The following is a 19094-nucleotide window of genomic DNA, read 5'->3' on the forward strand; positions in this document are numbered from 1 at the left end:
GCATAATCTAAATGAGGCCTAACCAAGGATGTATAGAGTTGAAGAACAACCTGAGGACTCCTATTATTTATGCTTCTTGATATGAAGCCAAGGATTCTATATTGCGAACACTTATGCACTGTTGTCTTGGTTTCAGATTACTGCTAACCAGAACTCCTAAATCTTTTTCGCAATCCGTAATATTAAGATCTACATTATTTAGTTTATATGTGGCATGGTTATTGTCCTGTCCAACATTTAGAACTTTGCATTTGTCTATATTAAACTGCATCTGCCACTTCTCCGACCACTGCATCAGTCTATTCAAATCTTCCTGGAGTGCTCGAATGTCCTCGTCAGAATGAATTCGAAGATTGATGGTTCAATGCCATCAACATAAAATACCCATAGCAGGGTTCTGCCTGCACTAAACCCAATGGCGGATAAAAATTATACAATCCTTCACCAGTAATTTGGACATATGACGACCAGAAGCATTCTTGATCCAAGGGATCAGGGCTATATATTTAAGTGATATGTACGTTCAACAACACTCTGTAGCACCAACTTTTCAGCAGGTAGGTGAGCAAAGGAGTAGTCAAGTATCAGCAAAAGTTTGCCATCATTAGAGAGCCCTGGTTTTCTACAATGGTCCCTTGTCGTTATCAATAATGTCTTCTTGTTTTCCTTGTTAGAACTGGTATCATTCTTACACCCCTTAGCATTCGTGGATTAGCATATTTTCTATTTAAAAGTAGTTTGCATTTGTGTAACAACTGCACTGCATAGATCAAATCTGTTAAACTTTCTTTGGATACTTTTAGCCCATCCATGGATTTCTCATTACTATAAATGAGAGAATATCCTACAACACCTCTCCAAAAAAAAAAACACAAAGGCACCATACTTTGACTGGAGCAATACACAAACAACCCACAAATAGGAGAAACAAACTTTATGACCACTGACTAGTTAATGGTCCAAGTCAGATAGAAACATCATCATAAAGTTTCTTTCTCCTTTGTGCAGGATATTTGTGTATGCCTCTCCAACCCAATCAAGGATTTCTCATACGATGCCTTTCAAAATAATCATCTTATCAGCAGAATATGTTTGATTCAGAGTTAAATCATGTTCTTCGACTAAATGAATAAATTCATCTAAATATGTACTGGCAAGCAGCAAGGTGCAGCATGTAAATGGTGGTGGTGGTGGGTAACCAAAATGCCAGTAGCTATCATAAAAGACTATTGCAGTACTTGTTGCTTCCTCTAAAACCTGGTCAGGTGATCATGTTTAAATTGAGCAATGCAGAAAGTTTACAAAATCTGAGAATCTAACTGAAAAATACGGAACTTTGGCAACTATTTTTTTAAACACTGGCAGTCTCCCCACTGAGGTGAGGTGACCAAAAAAGAGGAAATATATTATCTGTCATTCACTAAATCACTGCCTTGACAGAAGCATGTTAATATCACAGTTGAGATGGCCTTCAGAACTGCAACATTCTCACTCCACCACTGAAGTGTAGGCACTGTATTTCCCACCTCCAGAATTCATGTCTGGCTACCAGAGTTCCCTAAATCCCTTCATAAATGTTACCCTTTCAAATTCCAGCAGCAATATACTGTGTTATTGTCAGTGTAATATGTATTCTCAAAGAAAAAACAAAAAAGATTGACTAGGATAAGAAAATTTAATGTTTAAATTTTAAGACTTGTGTTTGATGGTGACCTTGACCAAATTACAGAATAGTATATGTAATGGGCAATTACAGTCACCGAATTTCAGAGACACAGGGAGTTCCAACCAAGTCAAGACAAGAAAAAAAAAGTGCCAATATGCAAGAAATTCTGTTGATTTAATTTGTATTGTAGATCTTTCCATGTAAGAAACATGTTAGTGTTGAGTATATATCTTGCTGCTTCTCAAAGCAATACCTGGGAAACTGAAAGCATAAACACTAGTCATTAGCAATCCATTCACAGTGCAGATATGATAAAAATGATATATTTTTTAAAATATAATTTATTTGTAAGGAATGCTAAATGGACAACACCATCTTAAGCCATATGGGAAAGGCAAAATGGATATCACTGAGATGATACTGTTTTCACAGTATTCCCAAAATATCTCTAAGGTAATCTTCAAATGTGCCAATACGATGATACTAAAATAATACTTTAGACCAGGCTTCAAAGTTCTTGACTAATATTACGATATGTATGATATTGATATAATGCATTCTTACATGCATAGAAGTATACATAAATCTTCCTTTTTGATAATAGCTCACCAATATTTTTTAATGTTTACACCTTTTTCAGTAATTATTAATGATTAACTTAATATTTTAAGAACAATTTGGGTCATTCATATTCATGACTGACAAACATACAACAGATGATACATGATATTAAAAGTAAATACAGTACATTAATTTTCATATATTTCCAGCTGCCAAGAATATGTGGAAGATCATTATGGAGGGAAGATACTCTCTCTCTCATGGTACCAATGCCAGAAAATGCTAGCAAGTGTGTTTTGAGAGGATTAATTTTAACCAAATAAAAAGAAATTATTAAATAATTTGTAATTAATCTTACCTGCATAAGACACAATTTCAATAAATATTCTCCTTAGACTTTCTAATACATGTACACTACATCACTCTGGAATATTAGAGGGATGACTATTTAGCTTCAGAAACTTCAACATGATGGTCTTCTGAATATTTAGGAATGTGCTTCTACAAGAGTCAAATGTCAACACTGAACTGGGAGATATTAGCATACTGCTCATACTATTGCATGCCCTCAAACAATTTTGAGGAAGCTTCGGGGATCTGTGATGTTGCGTCGTCGCGGAAAGGGAATGAGAATGTGAAGAATCCAATAGCGGCCAAACACATGAAGAAAGTTGTGAAATGCTGATCGATGTACCATGAGCAGACCCTAAAATACAGAGCATAAGCATTACAACTTAATATACATTTTTTTTTTTTCAACAAACCGGCCGTATCCCACCAAGGCAGGGTGGCCCGAAAAGAAAAACGAAAGTTTATCTTTTTAAATTTAATAATTTATACGGGAGAAGGAGTTACTAGCCCCTTGCTCCTGGCATTTTAGTCGCCTCTTACAACACGCATGGCTTACGGAGGAAGAATTCTGTTCCACTTCCACATAAAATAAACAAGAACAAGAACTAGAAAGAAAATAGAAGAAAACCCAGAGGGGTGTGTATATACTACATGCTTGTACATGTATGTGTAGTGTGACCTAAGTGTAAGTAGAAGTAGCAAGACGTACCTGAAATCTTGCATGTTTATGAGACAGAAAAAAGGACACCAGCAATCCTACCATCGTGTAAAACAATTACAGGCTTTCGTTTTACACTCACTTGGCAGGACGGTAATACCTCCCTGGGCAGTTGCTGTCTACCAACCTACTAATTTAAAGAATTTTGGTGGTGGCTGCCACAACCTGGCCAATATGTCTCTCTTTAAATTTTTTTATGTTAATGCCCAGGGTTTATTACCTGGACCTCAGCAATGAGAGTCGCTACTCTCACCGGTGGGCAATGGCGACAAGTGCTAAATTTTGTTATTAATGCCCGGTTTTATTACCTGGACCTCAGCAATGAGAGTCGTTACTCTCACCACTGGGCAACGGCGACGAGTATAGTACATAAAGACTAATATTTTGTATTCAAAAGATTAAACTACAACTACGGTAGCTGTTAGTACACAATGTACTTTTTATCTGGCTATGTATGTTTTTAGGGTAATATCTTTGGTATTGTTAGACTATAGCATAAGCTGAAATGTGATAATTCAAAGACATTTTAACCCTTTCAGAGGCTGTCACGTAGAACTACGTCATTGAGGCCAGGGTCCATCATCTAGTTCTACATCATGAGCTCAGCTCACTCAAATAAGCTGCGAGCGGTAAATTTTGGTCTAGATATGAGAGACTGGGTCTGTGCAGTGCATACATAGTATAAAAAAATCCTGCCCATGCTGTGAATGATGGGAAAAACAAAACTCTGACCATGGTTTAAAAATAGTGACTTTGAGGTGTTTTCTAGGATAGTTTTATGGTTTTACTGGCTGTTTCTTGGCATCACTGGGTGGAACTAAAGACATACTACTGAAATAGAGATGATTTTAGTTGGTGTCAGGATCAGAAGTAGCTTGAAATTGGGCTCCAAGTAGCAGAAATACACAAATAACCCGCACATAGAAGAGAGGAGCTTACGACGACGTTTCGGTCTGACTTGGACCATTTACAAAGTCACACAACAAGAAGTAGAGCGGGAAGGGTATATATAGGCAGGAAGTGGTAGTGATAGTAGTAGTATTGGTAGTAGTAGTACAGTACTACTACCACTACCACTTCCTGCCTATATACACCCTTCCTGCTCTACTTCTCATAAGTGTGACTTTGTAAATGGTCCAAGTTGGACCGAAACGTCGTCGTAAGCTCCTCTCTTCTATGTGCAGGTTATCTGTGTATCATTCCAGTCACGGTATTGTGCCTTTTTCTGTTATTTATCAGAAATATTCGATGTTTGCCGATTTTCCTGTGGACAAGTAAGGCCTCCCTACATCCCCTGGTTTGATTCAATTACTGGGACGTTGTAAACCATGACCAATCATTACTGTTTATATTTTATTATCTGAGAAATAGAGTAAATCTTCTATTTTTGTATGATTATGAATTCAAAATGTAAGGCAAGTGGAATATAGAAGAGGCTGATTTTTCAAGACTCTTTGTGGGGAAAAAAAAGCATGCCTTATATGCCGGAAAATACAGTACATACTGGGCCTTCCCAAATCCACTTACTTTGTTATATTCATAAGCAGTCTGGCCTCTGAGGACATACACCAGTTGTTGCACTACACAAAAACCAGTGAATACAACTGAAGCTGTAGATACATACAGCAAAGTCACCCACCCCACCTCAGCCAACTGTGCCTGTTAATAAACCATAATTTAAAAACTAATGAGAAACTGCTCAATAAATCCTAGATTATAAAAAAGGTCAAACTGATAAAAATATATATTTAAAAACTCAAGAAAAAATACTATAAAAAATGTGTCTCACCTTCCCTAATAGCCACATGACAAGAGTGACAGGGTAAAAATAATACAGAAATTCTGATGACCAGAAGGCTCTCAAGTACGTCCCTGAGTAATAACCATGGAGCAATCTTGCTGCAAAAATACACCTGAAAAGAAGAGTACAGTTAAGCACAGTACAGTATGTAAAAAAACATTAAGAAAAACTAGCAGACTAGAAAAACTCACAAGTAGAAAACTCACAAATGCTGAAGGCATCAAGTACAGCATCTCCTAGCACTTTATAAGTATTTAATAGCAGCTTATGGCACTTACCCTACACAAGCATAAAAGCAGAAGAGGATAAAGTAGCACAGATTGTATCCTCCAACACATGTACCAAGAAAGAAGCAGTGATGATCTCTCTGATGAATACAACGGTCGCAAAGGGAACAATGGTGGCTGCGTTCAGGTTTGTAGATCTTACATGTTGGACAGTAACGGAGCTGCTTGCAGTCATCATGAGACAAACCAGGAGCCAGTTCACTGTGAAAAAAAGATTCAATGAGAAGTCTAATATTCCTTAAGAAATTGGCTTTAGGTTACAAAAGTGTAAGCTGGCATACAATTTGCTTCACAAAACATAGGTAATGGCTGTGCCAGCTTAAAAGTACAAAATAAAATTGGTTTTGATAGTTCTTCCTGGTCTCATAGCCTGATATGAGGCCAAACTTTCTTGGTGGCTGCCTTGTTAGCCACGTTATTGCTACCTGTGGCCCACAAACCTATAATTTGGATCATCAAGCAATGCCTTTAGGAATTTATCTTTCCTTTGAAAAACTCCCTTTATTCTAACATGCTATATTTCCAATATTTGCAACTAACATTCAGTATACATTACATGCATGTGAATTTATATGTAGATGTGTGTATGGTCCTGTGTCTAGTGTTTGTGATTCAATCACTGGCTGGGTGGAAACATTGGGCATGTTTCCTTACACCTGCTGTCCCTGTTCACCTAGCAGTTAGTTAGTTTAATATGTTTATTATGCACCCCATACCCATCCTGTGGGCGGTAGTCAAAAGATTACAGAGGTACATAATTGGTCCAGGGACTGGACTCCAAAGTTTTGATAGCTGAGCAAGTTACAAAGGTAATGAACTAGATCTGGTCATAATCATGACAAGTTACAAAGGTAATGAGCTCCAGGTAGAGCTGGTCACACTCATGAATAATTGCAAAGGTAATGAATCATAAACACATTAATCATGAGAATTTACAAAGGTAATGAGCTCCAGGTAGAGCTGGTCAAAATCATGACAAGTTTCAAAGGTAATGAATGATAAACACGTTATCACATGATTACAATCATAGACAAATTACAGAGTAATGAGCAGTTAACAAACATAGCAGGGAATTCATCCATTGCCCCAACAACAGATGTTGCTAGGTGCCTGTCTCTCCTCGGTAGACAGCCATTGCAAACAGCAGCAAGTTGCCCCGGGATCTGCTGCTTGCACGAGCACCATCAACCCTCCCCAAGAGGTCCAAGAAGCCAGTGACTCTGTTAGCAGCCCGATGGAGAGCTCCCCTACGGACATGTCAACGTCCTGGTGGACGCCAAGTTGATTGAAGATCCCAGTAAGTGGGTACCTGGGTGTTAATTGACTGGTGTGGGTCACATCCTTGGGGACAAGACTGAAGGACCACAATGGAAATAAGATAGACAGTTCTCGATGACACATTGAATTTCTTGGGTTTTCTTGGGTGGCTAACCCTCCCCCAGATTAAAAATCCAAACAATTCTTATCTTATTTTTTACATATACACATACACACTTCTGAATTTCTTAATAGCATTTGTCTCACCCGAGTTCCCTTTCAATTCCATGAGGAAGTGTTACACCCCTTCCACTGTATGCAATGTATGTCACAGAAACTAACTAAAATGCCAGAAGCCAGTGGCTAATAACCTCATCTTCTGTATGAATTACTAAAACAACAAAGAAGGAAATTTTAAAGTTGAGTTGTTTGAATGTTAATGGTATGAAATAAAGGAAGACGGATGTCTTAGGATTAAGCTCAACAAAGTTAAAAGGAGTGGGAGAATTTCAATGGGAAGCAGTCAATGGATATCAGATCAAAAATGAGAGAGCATGTAGTAAGTGAATGTATGTAGATATCCGAGAGTGGAAATGTCAACAAATGGGTCTATGAAAGATGAAGTGAACCATAAAACAGATGAAAGAAAAAAGGTGGGTTTAATGGAGTGGAATTGATTTATCTATGGAGGAAAAAATAAAAAGGAATGTACCATAGTGACACCACTCTTCTTATATGCACTTTAAATGTTAAAATAAGGGGAGGCTGGAGGAAGTACAGATGTCGTGTTTGAGAGCAATGTATGGTGTGAGTATGCAAAGTATTTGCAGTGACAAAATAAAAAAAAATGTGTTGGGCTGTTGAGGTGGTCTGGACATTTACAGAGGATGGAGCACATTAGGATGACTAAGTTATGTATAACTCCAGAAGTAGGGTTCATCCCAAGATGGGTTGGATATTATAGTATATTATACTGTACTAGAGAATGTAGTGCCTGTATGGCACCCTCGAAATGACAATATGACAAATGTCAAAGTAACAAAGAAACATACAGTCTGACTGACAGCATGCTAAGTGGTGGTAAGCTGCATAAACTTGTTTCACACACAACTTTTATTTAAACACCGAGGCATGTCTATGACTTGAACAAATGATTTTTTCTTTGTCCATGTAATTATTACTTTTACCCCAGGAAACAAACATCAAAACATAAGGTGCCATTCACAAAAAGCTTCTGGTAGGATAGTGTTTAATAATTAATTTCCATGCTCCTTGTGAGAAACAGAATTAGTGCTTGGTGTGTGAATCTTATCAATAAAGCTAGATTAATTTGCAGCAACAGATTTAATTTAAAACACAGAAAGGCTTCTTCTGGAGCTGTGACCCTGAAACAGTCATTTTTTTTTTTTAACACATCGGTGGTTTCCCACTGAGGCAGGGTGACCCAAAAAAGAAGAAACGCTTTTATCATCATTCACTCCATTATTGTCTTGCCAGAGGCGTGCCGATACTACAGTTGTATTTCCCACCTCCAGGACCCAAGTCCAGCTAACCGGTTTCCCTGAATGAGCCAGGTGGCTGTCTAAAGGGAATGGGCCATGGGCCACGGTCCCCTTGGTCTCTGGGGGGCCTCTCAACACATACACCCTTTCAAACCAAAAACCTGACGAGATCTCCAGGCCCAAAATTTCTTCCAGTGTTCGTTTTGCTCATCTGTAGTTTTTGTTTGACACTACTGAAAAAACAGTTGACAAGCTGGTAACTTATTTGACGTAACACACCGATACTCTTGATAACCACAGCCTTTCACAACTGGCACATGAAGGTACAAGTGTCCCAATATTTAGTGTGGGGAGTCTAGCCCCCTCGACTTGACTGGAAGGGACCATATATTTTCTATTCAAATTTATAAAAAATTAAACTTAAATTGATAGACAAGATATGAAAAATCGATGGTGAAGAAAAATTTGCAGAATTGGAGGAAATTTAAGATATGCTATATAGAAAGCTCCAATGCATTTTAAAAATGTTAGATGATGAAGATTTGAACCTCCAAATGCCCAATGAAACAGCAAAAGAAGAAATAAAGAAGGTACTACTGCATAGTGGCAAAAGAGAAAAATAAAAAAAGGGATTAAAGATACCACTATGGGTTAGGAAAAAATGTGCAGATAAACTATTAATTTTGAATTATTTTTGCAACTTGATTAGACAGCAAATTGGCAGACAAATAATAAAATGGCCAACATTGTGCTAATATTTACAAAGATGACAGAAAACTCTTAAAAACTATCAACCTTTTTTATTGACAAGCATACCTGAATTTGCACAAATACTGGGATATGCACCAGTAATGTGGCATTGCACCTCAATAAACATTTATGTGATACAGAAAAAGTTCAAAGATATGCCACAAAATGACCCCAAAGCTACTGAAAAATTATGAAACAAAATTGAAAACAGCAAAAATGCCCTCATTGGCTAAGAGGAAACCTGGTATATAACTACTTACAAAATCTCTGAAAAATAGGGGACAAAAGATGAAGCTGCCTTATCACCATTGACAAGAAGTAGTAACTGTAAACTGCAAAAAATAAATTTCTGTAAAGGAGACCAGAAAACTTTCCTCCATAAATAGAATAATGGAATACTGGTATAGGATACAAGAGGTTATAAGTGCTACAATCACTGGAAAAAAAATAAAAATAATGATAAAAACTCTGAAGACAAGACTCTACCTTGTGATACTAAAAATAGGGAATCACCATAAAAATAAAAAATCACTATTAAAATAGGCAGCTACCATAAAAATAGGCAATCAAACACAGGAGGAAAAAAAGACTTGCCTATTAATATGTGGCTTTGTAGTGCTACAGTATAAGAATTTAAAATGCTATGATATGTACCCAGCTGGTCAGGTAAGGCAGGGCCGCTCTGTTTGTAGACATGTGATCCTTGCATGATAATAATAATAATAATAATAATAATATCTTTATTTACTAGAAGTACATGTACAAGGTGTACAAGGTATACAAGGTATACAAGGTATACAAGGTAGACCTGCCCCTATTTTTTTGTGGATACATTTGTCATACCTCACAGTTACACTTTTGTGCTCCAAATAATATAATGTAGAGTTGTTATACATTAAAAAGCAGACTGGCAGTGCACATGTGCAATTTTAGAAGTAGAGTAAACACACATTTATATAACATACCAGATATTACTATATAGTTCTGGTACTGTGCTTGCAAAGATGTTGGTAATGCCATACATTCTGCCATACAAATCTATCACTTACACTATGTGCGCTGGGATGACCAGAGAAGATAGGTGTATAACTCCAACACTTCCTGGAGGAATAATTGAAAAATCACATCTCTAACCCAAGTGCCCATATAAGTTAATAAAAATATCCTTTCTCATGACACTACCAGTTGTGTTTGTACGTGATTGTACGTATTATACTTAATCATTCTTTCTTCAGATGTAGCATAAAGAAGCAGGCTAGTAAATATTTACACAGGGGTAGCAGGTACCTCTGTAAACAGTCTGTTGATATCTGCATCAGGTCTCCATATGTGCACCAAATGTGGCATTTATTATCAAACATAAAATAAGGACCAAGGCAACCTTTCTTTATTTACTATATTTTTTATTTGTATAACTGTCTATCTTGGAATAGTTAGAGGAACCTTAAGAAGATATCAAATTTAATTCACCAAGTGGTTCTGACCTAAGACTAAAAAAAAAAAAAAACAGTAAAGTAAAGGTTTATTTCTTTGTAAAGGTTACAATATGTAATTACAATTTTGGTTTGCTAAGTAGAAAGAAAGCTACTATCATGCCGGGGCATTTCAGTAGTGCTCCATATGACCCTTAATTAGGTACTGAACATAAAGTTTCAAAATAATAGCAAGATAACTTTCGCTCGTAGCATCAGACAACTTGATATCAATTTTTTTTTTTACCAACTGTTTGAGGATTTATTATACAGATGGAGTACTAATGAAGTACTGTAATGTAATAACAAGGAAAAAACATACAGTGGTCCCTCGCTTTTCGTAGTTCTCGGCAATCGTAAATTTCGCCAATCATAGGGGTATTTTCGTATAAACATGGACTCGCTTTTCATAGGTTGACTCGCGAATAGTAGTTCGTCCGGGACGTGTACGCACGGTGTGAGCCGGGGCGGCATTCCTACCCAGCCAGTCTGGCATTGTTTACCATTGAGTGAAGGTCCCCTCAAGTGCTCCTACGAAATATTCCATAATATTCCACTCATTTTAGTGCTTGCAATTACTAAATAAGCTACCATGGCTCCAAAGAAAGCTCCTAGTGCCAAGCCTGTGTTAAAGAAGGTGAGAAATATGTACAGTGACAAAGTCTTGGGCCATTTTAGGGAAGTGTTAAAGAGACGCCAGAAACAGAGCTCTCTCCACAGTTACTTTGCGAGACAGGACTAGAGTGACTCTCAAGGTGGTCCTAGTGGCATTAAGAAACAGAGAAGAGAAGCAACCCCAGAGAAGTAATTGGTACCTGAGGTGTTGCTGGAAGGGGATTCCCTTTCCAAACTGTAAACAATCCAATAAAGGTAAGTGTTATGCTGTTAATGTTTCATTCATCATTTCCCATTGTATTGTTTATGTACTATATGTATATTTCATGTAAAAAATTTTTTTGTTTTAATACTTCTGGGTGTCAGGAACAGATTAATTGTATTTACATTATTTCTTATGGGGAAAATTGATTCGCAAATCGTAAATTTCGTTTATAGTAGCTCCTCCAGGAACGGATTAATTACGAAAAACGAGGGACCACTGTAATTGCAATTAACAACTTATCTACCATAAAGTATCTGTATTGGTAACCCTGCTAGTGTAGTCTACCTGGAGGGTATTCCGGGGATCAACGCCCCCGTGGCACGGTCCATCACGAGGCCTCCTGGTGGATGAGGGCCTGATCAACGAGGCTGTTACTGCTGGCCGCACGTAAGATGGTAAGATATATATATACATATGTCTTACTGAATAGGTAAAAACTAGTCAATTAGCAAGAACCCATTGAAAATTAAGTCTTTTCTAAAATTTTCTCTTATACCTTTAAAGATGTATTTTCTTCATTTATGGTAATGTAAATATTAATAATATTGTACCTAAAGAACCTTAGAAAACTTACCTAACCTTATTATAACAGGCACAATTTAATTTAGCCTAATTCAACTAAACATATTTTAGATAAGCTTACAATAATTTAATAATAAACAAATACAATGAAATATTTATTTTTTGTTAAGTTCAGAATGATTTTTGTGAAATTATTGCATACTCAAATTTTCACTTGCCTTATTCAGCAAGAAGAGCATTGCTATTTAAGCCAAAATCGCTAGTTTTACCTATTCAGTACGACATGTATATATCCTCCAAGTAACAGAGGAGCTGTAACTCAGAGTCAAGAGCTGTGAATCAACCCTTGCAACCACATATATGTGAGTACATATACACACACAGTGCAGTCACACACAGACAATAAGGTATTATATGCAAAAAGCAAAAAGGAAAAGGAAATAGAACTTAAATAGGAGTTGCCTCAGAAACTTTCAAATACAGAAAAGCTAACACAACCTGTAACAAGAGCAACAAAAAAACAAAAACACTCACAGGTATTAAAAAAAGAAACCACTACCTATTCCCAGAGGATTTGTCAATGTAGCTCTTGGTGCAGAAAAATAGCAGCCAATTTCCAAAAATTTCAATGCTGAAGAAGTACACAATGATAGTGTTCACACCGCTAGCTTCCAGGAGCTGTGGAAGAGAGATTGTATAATGATTAATTTAATAACAATTTTGCTATGTAACATAATTAGTAGCATTATATATGGGTAAGTAACAGTGATGGATAATGGAAGACTTATGAAAATATAAAACTAGAATGAAATTATGTTTTTAACTGCTCAAAATGCACTGCATGCTAGTGGTTTTCTTTCATGCCTAACAATATTCTATTTTATGTAAACTACACTATCTCTATACTGCAGAAAAGAAATAAATTGTTTGTTTATTGTTACTAGTTTCTTTGTGAGATACTACTTGAATATAAATACAGCATAAGTAGTACATATGTATATGAAAAATGTTATGTATTATATCTGTCTAGAACCTACTTTAAAAACAAAAACTAAAAATGAGATATTCTTCTTGTACAGCCTCTCCTCACTTTGCGATGTATTTGTTTACCGATGACTCAGACTTACGACGGGCTCTTTCACCAGTATTCATACCTAAATAATATATGTTAGAGCTGATTTCCTCCATTCTGCTTATTACAATATACCTACAGTATACAACTGTATAAATATTTAAAAATATACCAGAAATGCTATAAATGGTGCAAAGGTAACATTAAAACAATATCAAAGATGGCTGGAGTTTACCTGGAGAGAGTTCCGGGGGTCAACGCCCCCGCGGCCCGGTCTGAGACCAGGCCTCCTGGTGGATCAGAGCCTGATCAACCAGGCTGTTGCTGCTGGCTGCACGCAAACCAACATACGAGCCACAGCCCGGCTGATCCGGAACTGACTTTAGGTGCTTGTCCAGTGCCAGCTTGACTTAAACCCACTACCATTATAGTATGCTCCTCACTTACCGACGAATTTGTTTACTGACAAGGTCTTAGGAACAGAGATTTATCGAACAGAGATCTATCGTTAAGTGAGGAGAGGCTGTATATTTTACTTCTGGTTCTAAGACCCCTTTTCAAAGACAAAATAATATGTGGATAGAGATTATATATTAAGTAATATTATCTACAGCTGAGTTCTGAACATGTGATCTACCTGGCAATGCTGTAATAGATCTCCATTCTGACTGTTCAGTTAATACAGTATCAGTGAAAGACAAAAAGATGAAATATATGATACAGTGATCTGAAAATATCACTTACTAAATAAATATTTTTATCTACAATGATCCAAGGTTATAACGGTACCTGATATGAATAATAACTGAGTAACAGAATGATGACCAGTGTTGTTAGTGGTGCTAAACTTGTGAGAAACTCCACTACACGTCTCACAATTTGTATTTTGTCGGCATTTACAAATGAAGTCCAGGCGCGGCGACACAGACATACTGGCGACACCATCCAGCTGGCTGACCTCTCCTGGGCATACACTATACCAATTGACTTATAAACTGCTGAAGTACCTGAAAATACAGTAATCTATATTAGAAGAAAACTGTAATAGCATTAAGAGATACAGCTATCCCTACAAATCTGTGGGCTTAAGTAAGTTTATTTAGGTACAGGTACACACAGATACAATTATCATGCATAGTACAAATTACCAAGGACCCCACTGGTAATAAGTCCATTTGTTTGACTTTTTTGGGGGTTATCCTAGGTAAGTACGTACACTGCGGTACAAGTACACATAAATGCAGTTACACAAATTACCATACATAGTAACATAATAAAATAATAACATCTTTATTTCTACAGGTAAGTAGTAGATTGGTAGACAGCAACTGCCCAGGGAGGTACCACCATCCTGCCAAGTGAGTGTAAAACAAAAGCCTGTAACTGCTTTACACAATGGTAGGATTGGTGGTGTCTTTGTTTCTGTCTCGTAAACATGCAAGATTTCAGGTACGTCTTGTTACTTCTACTTACACTTAGGTCACACTACACATGTACATACAAGCATATATATACACACCAGTCTGGGTTTTCTTCTATTTTCTTACTAGTTCTTGTTCTTGTTTATATCTTATCTCCTTGGGGAAATGGAACAGAATTCTTCCTCCGTAAGCCATGCGTGTCGTAAGAGGCGACTAAAATGCTGGGAGCAAGGGGCTAGTAACCCTTGCTGCTGTATACATCACTAAAGTTAAAAAGAGAAACTTTAGTTTTTCTTTTCGGGCCACCCTGCTTTGGTGGGATACGCCCGGTTTGTTGAAAGAAAGAAGTACATGTACAAGGTATACAGGCCTAGACAACATCAATGACATACTACTATAGAGAAAGCCACTTGTTATGCAGAGCATTTCAGGCAAATTAGGTCAGTTTTGTTCCACGATGCGACCTACACCAGTCAACTAACACCCAGGTACCCATTTCATACTGATGGGTGAACATGGACAGCAGGTGTCTTATGGAAACACGTCCTAATGTTATCCAACTGTAATGGAGATTCGAACTCCGGACCTCAGTGTGTGAGCCGAGTGCACTAGCAATCGAGCTACAGGGCACCATATGTGTAAATTATCTCGGATAATCCAAAAAAGTCAGTGACTTATTTCCATTAAGGTCCTAGTAATATCTTATAATTAAAACCTTAAGAGCGTGAAAATCAGTTACAATAAAAGGAGATACAATAGGAATAAAGTAAACTGAGGTATTTACATTAACATTAAAGAGGGTTTACCTGGAGAGGGTTTCAGGGGTCAACGCCCCCGTGGCGCAGTCTGAGACCAGGCCTCATGGTGGATCAGGGTCTGATCAACCAGGCTGTTACTGCTGGCCGCACGCAACTGACATACGAACCACAGCCCGGTTGGTCAGGTACTGACTTTAGGTGCCCGTCCAGTGCCTTCTTGAAGACAGCCAGGGGTCTACTGATAATCCCCTTTATGTATGCTGGGAGGCAATTGAACAGTCTTGGGCCCCGGACACTTATTGTGTTGTCTCTCAGTGTACTCGTGGCGCCCCTGCTTTTCATCGGGAGAAAGTTGCATCTCCTGCCGTGTCTTTTGCTTTCATATGGAGTGATTTTCGTGTGCAGGTTTGGTACCAATCCCTCCAGGACCTTCCAAGCGTATACAGTGGACCCCCGCATAATGATCACCTCCGAATGCGACCAATTATGTAAGTGTATTTATGTAAGTGCGTTTGTACATGTATGTTTGGGGGTCTGAAATGGACTAATCTACTTCACAATATTCCTTATGGGAACAAATTCGGTCAGTACTGGCACCTGAACATACTTCTGGATTGAAAAAATATCGTTAACCGGGGGTCCACTGTATTATCATGTATCTCTCTCGCCTGCATTCGAGGGAATACAGATCAAGGACCTTCAACGGTTCCCAGTAGTTTAGGTGCCTTATCGCACTTATGTGTGCCATGAAAGCTCTTTGTACGCTCTCCAAGTCTGCAATGTTGCCAGCCTTGAAGGGGGCCGTTAGTGTACAGCAATATTCTAGCCTAGAGAGCACAAGCGATTTGAAGATCAGCTTACAATAATAGGTACATGAATGTTAGCTGTAATGTACAAGAAATCAGTCTCCTCCCTTTCTGGAGTTTCATTCAATAGGTACCTTTATGTAGATTCACTCATTAGGTACCTTTTAGCTCTCTTCCTGAACTGGCTCATGCTAGGACAGACTTTAATAAGTTTATTTAGGTACAGGTACACATAAATACAGATACACAAATCATCATACATAGAAATATAAGTAATACAATCGCAAACTTAACAATACAGAACATACCACATGGGGATGGAAATCTCTAGCTCAAGAATTTTCATGCTCTCTACACGTCATCAGAAGCTAAGCAACATTGCTAGTCTTGCAACATTGCAGAGCTCCTGATGATGCACACAGTGTGTGAAAGATCTTAAGCTAAATATTTCCATCCCCATGTGGCTTTTGCATAGTAGCGTATGTGTAAATTACCCAGGAAAAGCCCCCAAAAAAGTGACACAAGGTGACTTATTTCCACTGGGCAATAAAAGGTGTTTGAAGCCTGACCTACTGTAGGTAAGTTTATTCAGGTATACACAAATACAGTTACATAGATTATCATACATAGCTGCATATATGTAGAGAACCCAAGATAACCCAAAAAAAAGTCAGAGAGACTCATCTCCACTGTGTTCACATTCCCTAGTAAGAATGGAAATAAAAAAAAAAAAGTCCTCGATGAAGCGCCAACTTTCTTGGGTTATCCTGGGTAGATAAGTAAGTTAATTCAGGTATACACAAATACGTACAGGTACATAAATTATCACACATAGCAGCAGGTGTGTAGATTACCTAGGATAATCCAAAAAAAAAGGAAAAATCATTTATTTCCCAGGTTAAAAAAAATCGAACAAATCTTATGAAGATATTATAGCCATGGATGGGCGTGTCTCTGTAATACTAATACATTATTATTATTATTATTATTATTATTATTATTATTATTATTAAATGGAGAATATGTTGATAAATAAATATTCCCACGTGTGTTCTCCATGTTATGGACATACTGTGAATAATATGTAAAGTTGAGGATGTTCTGACCTGAGAATAAACTAGTGACTGAAAATAATTAGTAACTTGTGAAAAATGAATTGATATCCACATTATCCAATAATAATAGAAAATTAATACCAAATTTGCGAGTGTTTGACAGCCGCTTTAGTAAGATTATTTAGGTACAGGAATACATAAATACAGTTACACAAATGATCATACATAGTATCATATGAGTAAATTAACTACGATAACCCTAAAACTTAAAAAAAAAAAAGTCAAAGTGACTTCCCACAATGGTCACTATACCCCGGAATGTCATGCTCATTTAAGAGCTATTTCCTACATTTCAACGTAATCAAAGAAGCTTCAGGAATTCTATATAGCTAGAACTCACGTTCTCGCTGCCTTAAATCCGTGGTGAGTGCAGGACACTGACCTAACTGAAGACCAACCTGCTTCATTAAACCTGTAGTGTAACACTCACAATGCTACTTGACAGCCACACTGCAAGTATGGATACCATGCCATGTTCTCACTATCAGAAAAAACTACAACCCCATCCCTGATAAAGGCATTTAGCGTGTTATGAACCACGTACCCGTGGGTACGTCAGGGCAGGGCAGTGGGCAGGGTGTTGGCAGTGTCTTAGTTGCTCCTCCGTACTTGTGTCCTCTTCTCACCTGCGCCAGTTATCATTATTACACTCATTAGGTGAGAGTTAAACCCGTAGGGGATCGTGCATCTTCTGGGCGATCAGGTGCGATCCAAGGAAGGGGAGGATAGGTCCAGTTCCATGGATGAAGAGCCCCTCAACGGCATGAAGGTACCTGGCTGGTGCGCATGTTGGTCTACTGATGTATTGATTCATCTTATTCTCTCCTCCTCCTTCATCAGTGTCTACTTATTATTGCTATTACATTCATAGGGAGAGCGCTGAACCCGTAGGGGGTCATGCAGCGCCTGGGGGGGGAATGGAGGGCATTTACCCCTAGGAATTGGTACATTGGTATAATTCTTCAGATCAAGAGCCCCCCTCACCAGCATCAAGGGGTAATTAAAGTCTCATTATCACTGTTACATTTACAGAAAGGAGCGGTAAACCCGTAGAGAGGGACCATACAGCACATGAAGGAGGGGGTAGAATGATTACCTGGAGAGAGCTCCAGGGGCCAACGCCCCCGCGGCCCGGTCTGTGACAAGGGTATTTAAGCTCAAGGAATTGTTAAACCGGCATTCTTCCGATCAAGAGCCCCTCACTAAACATCAAGGAACGTATTATCATCATGGGGCGCAAAACTCGTACGGATTATACAGCGCCCGTGGGGGGAGATAAAAGGCATTCAGGCTTAATTCAGGGAATTGGAGCACAGATCCATTTCCCCTAGATCAAGAGCCCCTCACCAAACATCAAGGAACCTCCTTTGAAGGATCATCAATATCTTACGTTCACTATAGTGTGACAGCCACGTGTGTCCTGACTGCCCGTCCTGCACACCTGGTGATATACCTGGGGGCTGTTCTGGGGGTCAATGCCCCCTAGGCCGGATTTAGGGGAGGGGTCCCACGGCCCGGGCCTCCCACCAGAAGGGGCCCCCACCAAACGATGAAAAATATTATGACACATTATACTGAGAACTGAATAGATTGCAAAAAGAGAAAATGCATGCAAGAGTTTGAATTGTGGTGGAATTGTCATGTTGAGTTATCTGATTACTGATGTTACATCATCAGTGCGAACGTATCAGCAGCTGCATGACGTGAGGATGACTCAGAGCACATCATCATCCTGGGTGTGCAGGGCGCTGCAGTATGAATGACTGCTTGGTCGTGGTCAGTACGTGAACAACAGTGTGGTAGTGAGAACTGGCTACAAACGAGCATGAAGCAAGGGCGGCTTGTGAACCTGATGGTCATGAGGGTAGAATCTGATATCCTGCGCTCGTTGGATTTTGATGGAGACATCAGAGACTTTTCCATCAGAAAAGCACGGAATGTACCTGGCTTATAATATTTTATCTGACTGAAGATAACTCCTCATAAGTCTGTACATTACTTTTGAGTTACACATGCAAATGAACCGAAAGGCTGCCAAAATACACTATAAATACAATTTATTGTTTCATTTCTTCATCTTAAGAGGATGGTAGGTATACTGAGTGGTGAAAGTTTTCCAAGGAGAAACTGAAAAGTCTTCTAAATATTAGAGTTA

At 38.3% G+C, this 19094-nt stretch overlaps 1 protein-coding gene across 2 annotated transcripts; it reads right to left on the minus strand.

Moving 5' to 3' along the window:
• Positions 1 to 173: 173 nt before the first annotated feature.
• Positions 174 to 17731, minus strand: LOC128702977 (palmitoyltransferase ZDHHC22). 2 transcript variants are annotated; one of them, XM_070103584.1, is made up of 7 exons: positions 17484 to 17731; positions 13629 to 13846; positions 12327 to 12445; positions 5376 to 5585; positions 5086 to 5209; positions 4824 to 4955; positions 174 to 2933 (listed from the first exon to the last, which is right to left on the minus strand). In XM_070103584.1, exons 2-7 carry the CDS (start codon positions 13782 to 13784, stop codon positions 2796 to 2798), a joined length of 879 nt encoding a protein of 292 aa, XP_069959685.1. In that variant the 5' UTR covers positions 13785 to 13846; positions 17484 to 17731; the 3' UTR covers positions 174 to 2795. The 2 variants fall into 2 exon arrangements, with proteins under 2 accessions (XP_069959685.1, XP_069959684.1); XM_070103583.1 differs by lacking the exon at positions 17484 to 17731 and adding an exon at positions 17280 to 17439.
• Positions 17732 to 19094: the final 1363 nt, after the last annotated feature.

This window comes from Cherax quadricarinatus, chromosome 86, assembly GCF_038502225.1.
Source record: "Cherax quadricarinatus isolate ZL_2023a chromosome 86, ASM3850222v1, whole genome shotgun sequence".
In the NCBI taxonomy this organism is placed as follows: domain Eukaryota; kingdom Metazoa; phylum Arthropoda; class Malacostraca; order Decapoda; family Parastacidae; genus Cherax; species Cherax quadricarinatus.

What these genes read in the sequence shown, in the direction of transcription:
- LOC128702977 (XM_070103583.1), bottom strand. Translation starts at nt 17,346, where the DNA reads ATGAAGCAGGTTGGTCTTCAGTTAGGTCAGTGTCCTGCACTCACCACG. An exon ending in GGATTTAAGGCAGCGAGAAC is followed by an intron (nt 13,847 to 17,279) that starts GTGAGTTCTAGC and finishes CTGTATTTTCAG; the next exon opens with GTACTTCAGCAGTTTATAAG. An exon ending in CTGCTTATGAATATAACAAA is followed by an intron (nt 2,934 to 4,823) that starts GTAAGTGGATTT and finishes TCTGTATTTTAG; the next exon opens with GGTCTGCTCATGGTACATCG.